The sequence below is a fragment of the Lycium barbarum genome, chromosome 5, assembly GCF_019175385.1.
Source record: "Lycium barbarum isolate Lr01 chromosome 5, ASM1917538v2, whole genome shotgun sequence".
In the NCBI taxonomy this organism is placed as follows: domain Eukaryota; kingdom Viridiplantae; phylum Streptophyta; class Magnoliopsida; order Solanales; family Solanaceae; genus Lycium; species Lycium barbarum.
The window spans coordinates 19685501-19689522 of NC_083341.1; the positions used below are offsets into that span (position 1 = coordinate 19685501).

Sequence of the window (4022 nt, forward strand, 5' to 3'; positions counted from 1 at the left end):
GGAAAAAAGCGAATTTGAAATGGAATTTGGAGGGGGATGAGAACACCAATTATTTTCATACCATTGTGAAGGGTAGAAGGAAATTTCTGCAGATTCACAAAATTAATATGGGAGACAACTGGATAGAAGGGGGGCACGGAGATAGGTGCAGCTCCACCGAATTTTATCAATAACTATTTTTACAAGACAATTACAAAATTGACATGAAGATTCTGGACAATATCAACAGATGTATCAGTGAAGAAGATAACCAGAACCTGTTACAGGAGCCCAGTGAAGAGGAGATTAAAAGAGCTATTTTTGAGATTAATCCCAATAGCTCAGCAGGGCCAGATGGTTTTAGCAGTCTATTTTTCCAAAAAGCTTGGAAAACTGTTGGTTTTGATATTACTCTGTTAGTCAAAACTGTTTTTAATGGGGAACAACTACAAAAATATTTTACTAATACTTGCCTAGTTTTACTTCCGAAAATTGACACCCCTCAAACTTTTTCAGATTTTAGACCTATCAGTCTTAGCAATGTGATACAAAAAGTTGTTTCAAAAGTTTTAAACAATAGATTGACATCAATTCTTCCAAAACTCATTTCTCCTAATCAAAGTGGTTTCATAAAAGGTAGAGATATAGGAGAAACTGTTTTACTTGCTCAAGAGTTATTCATGAGATCAACACTGAGAACAAGGGTGGAAATGTGATTTTTAAAATTGACATGAATAAGGCTTATGATAGAATCTCCTGGCATTTTATTTGTGCAGTTATGAGGAAAATGGGTTTTGATGAAAAATGGATTTATATAATATAGAGTCTTATTTCCAATAACTGGTATTCTGTACTAATAAATGGGAAAAGGCATGGATTTTTAAATCTCATATGGGTGTTAAACAAGGAGATCCTATATCTCCATCTTTGTTTATTATTGCTGATGAAACTCTTTCTATTATGCTTAATAAATTATATGAACATCCTAGGTTTAATGGATTCAGCATGGATTCTAATGGACCTAGGACTAACCATTTAGCATATGCTGATGATTTAATTATTTTCTGTTCAGGTAAAACCAAGACTTTTAAACTTATCAACAAATGTCTCAGAAAATATGAGAAAAACTCTGGACAATTGATAAACAGAGAAAAGAGTTGCTTCATCATGGACAAAGAAATTTCCCAAAACAGAATCAAAATTGTTACAGATCTATTACAAGTTAGAAAGGAGGAATATCCAATGACTTATTTGGGTTGTCCTTTATTTGCAGGAAGGAAGCTGAACCAATACTTTGCAGATATGGCAATAAAAATAATAAAAAGAGTAAGATCATGGCACTGTAACAGGTTATCAGCTAGAGGTAAAGTTATTTTGATTAAACATGCCCTTAATGCTATACATGTTCATCTTTTATCTATTTGTCTGCCTACAAAGACTATATTGAATCGGATGGAAAGTATATTTGCTAATTATCTGTAGGGAAGTAAGGACGGAAAACAAAAGTGTCAAACCCCTACCAGGAGTATGACGGGCTCCGACCCGTAGGCCGGGAACCACCTGACTTATCCGTTACTTTGAAAATTATAAACCACAACTCAAAGAACACCTGCACGCAGAAAAGGCCCAACATAGGAATATCCGATCATTCAACACATATGTACATATGCGGACCGACAAGGTCGCCACAACACAGTGTATATCATAAAGTCGGCAAGGCTAACAGTAAAGTATCAAGAGCTCAAAATAAGGCCGACAAGGCCACCAATATATTATACCATAATATGAACCGGTGGAGATACAAAACATCTAACTGTACACATACGTCTACGAGCCTCTACATGGAATACAAATGATCATAAGGACAATACCAAATAGACTGCAGCTCCGAAGAAAGTGGAGTGCTCCTGAGAATCCGCTGATAGAAGACCTATGGGTCTGATCCGTCTCCCTGCCTACCTGCGGGCATGAGCGCAGAGTCCACAAGAAGGGACGTCAGTACGAATAATGTACTGAGTATGTAAGGCATGAATAACAGCATAATATAGATATGAAAGGTAACGTGGAATATGAGAGATAACCTGTACATCTGGATGCCTCATAAGGCGGATGCCATGCATGCTTAGCCTTAAAAAAACATTTTATACATATACATAGTACCATGCCCGGCCATTAAGGCTCGGTGTCATATATATAGTATCATGCCCGGCCATTAAGGCTCGGTTTCATATATATAGTATCATGACCGGCCATTAAGGCTCGGTGTCATATATATAGTATCATGCCCAGCCATTGAGGCTCGGTGTTATCATCATTAGCCCGCGTCCGGGCCTCCCGCGTCCGGGGCAATATCATAACATGCCCACTGCAGTGGTGTGCACATCTACGTGTCATGCCCGGCCGACTATAGTGCGGCGCGGTGTGAGAAAATACATACATATATATAAAGCATGCAAAAGAGCCCAATCAAAAGCCACAACTATATCGGAGTGACGTAAGGTCGGTAGCCTCCGATTATATTATGGATCAATCATCATCGTTCATCCCACCTTGAAGGAACAAGGGTCATAATGTGAGATTACCAACAATGAAGGAAATTAAGAAATTGCAAAGTAAGCTCAATCACCTCATAATGATATATGGAAATCTCTATGAATAAAATCATCTCATAATAACATGAAATCCGTATGCCTTAGAGCTTGGATAAATAAATCTCTCATAATCTTCATCATGGTTATCATAAAAAAATTATTCATCTTTAGCGTCATAAAAACTTTATGAGTCATGAATCTCTAACATTCTTGGAAATGAGGATTTTCATGGAATTCATGCATGGTTTGGTAGGAAAGAATCATGCCTTTAGAAGCTCAATAACATCACAAGGATCACGAGATTCGTGGACTTCTAGAATTTGTGAAACCAAGGATATTATGGGTATGACACAAAGGTTTATAACAAAAGGATCATGCCTTTAGAAAGAAAGGGACTAGCCTTAACATACCTGGAAGATAATTTCTCGACTTCCAACTTACTTCCTGTCTTGCAATTCACTTAAGATTATTCGTAGCCTCGTAATCTACATATACAACCATTCATACTATTGTTAGGATCGTCATCATACGCTCGTCTTAAGACCTTAATTTAAATCTATTTAGAATCTGCCGAAATTCGGGCAGCATCTCCCCTGTTTATATGCCTAGCTCGAAATCATAATCCAACAACCAACGACAATAACAACAATACCAACATCCATAACATCATCTCCAACAGCATTATGTATCATAAAACATCCCTCATGATGTTTTCCAATTTTCACAACTAGCCAAACCGCTATACGATTATTTAACGACTTTATCTTCGTGAATAAACCAAAAATAATATTAATAAGCAGAGATTCATATCTTATTCTTGCTAGAGCAGAAATATCTTCAATATTCACTTTGAATCCATCCAATTCCAACGCAAGACAAAACTATAATCGCGACTACACGTTACTTGGACCTCGATTAATATTCCGTCACTCGAAATTACTCAAAATCCTCACTTTTATGAGGTAAATATGCTCTCTTTGGCTTGCTGATTTTTCTGGAATATTTGGGAGATTTTATGACCCAAAAAAAATGAGGTTTTGCCCCTTATATAGGATGCCAAAGTCGGCAGCACTGTAGCAGCACTGTTTCTGCTCTGTCAGCCAAACTTGTAACGTCCATAATTCTCTACTCCGACGTCGTATCGATGAGAGGTTTATTGCATTGAAAACTAGACTCGACGAAATTCATTTTAGGCTTTTGAAACACCTTAAAACTCCTAATATACTAGGAGATATGCCCCTCCAAAGTTGACTAAAAATCTGCCCAAAATCCTGCCAACATTTCGCAAATTTTCGTCAAACTTATTTTCTTCAATTTGCTTGATCTCGAAATCTTCCGAAACTCTCCATACATGATATTTATCATTTGTTATACTTGATAATGGTCATTTTCTTGTGTTTCAAAATAGTCTTTCCTGATTACGACTTACGAGATCGTAATTTATCCTTTACT

At 36.9% G+C, this 4022-nt stretch overlaps 1 protein-coding gene across 1 annotated transcript; it reads left to right on the top strand.

Moving 5' to 3' along the window:
- The first annotated feature begins 870 nt into the window (after positions 1 to 870).
- On the top strand, positions 871 to 1461 carry LOC132639279 (uncharacterized). The gene has a single exon (XM_060355737.1). The coding sequence runs from the start codon at positions 871 to 873 to the stop codon at positions 1459 to 1461; it is 591 nt and encodes a 196-aa protein (XP_060211720.1).
- Positions 1462 to 4022: the final 2561 nt, after the last annotated feature.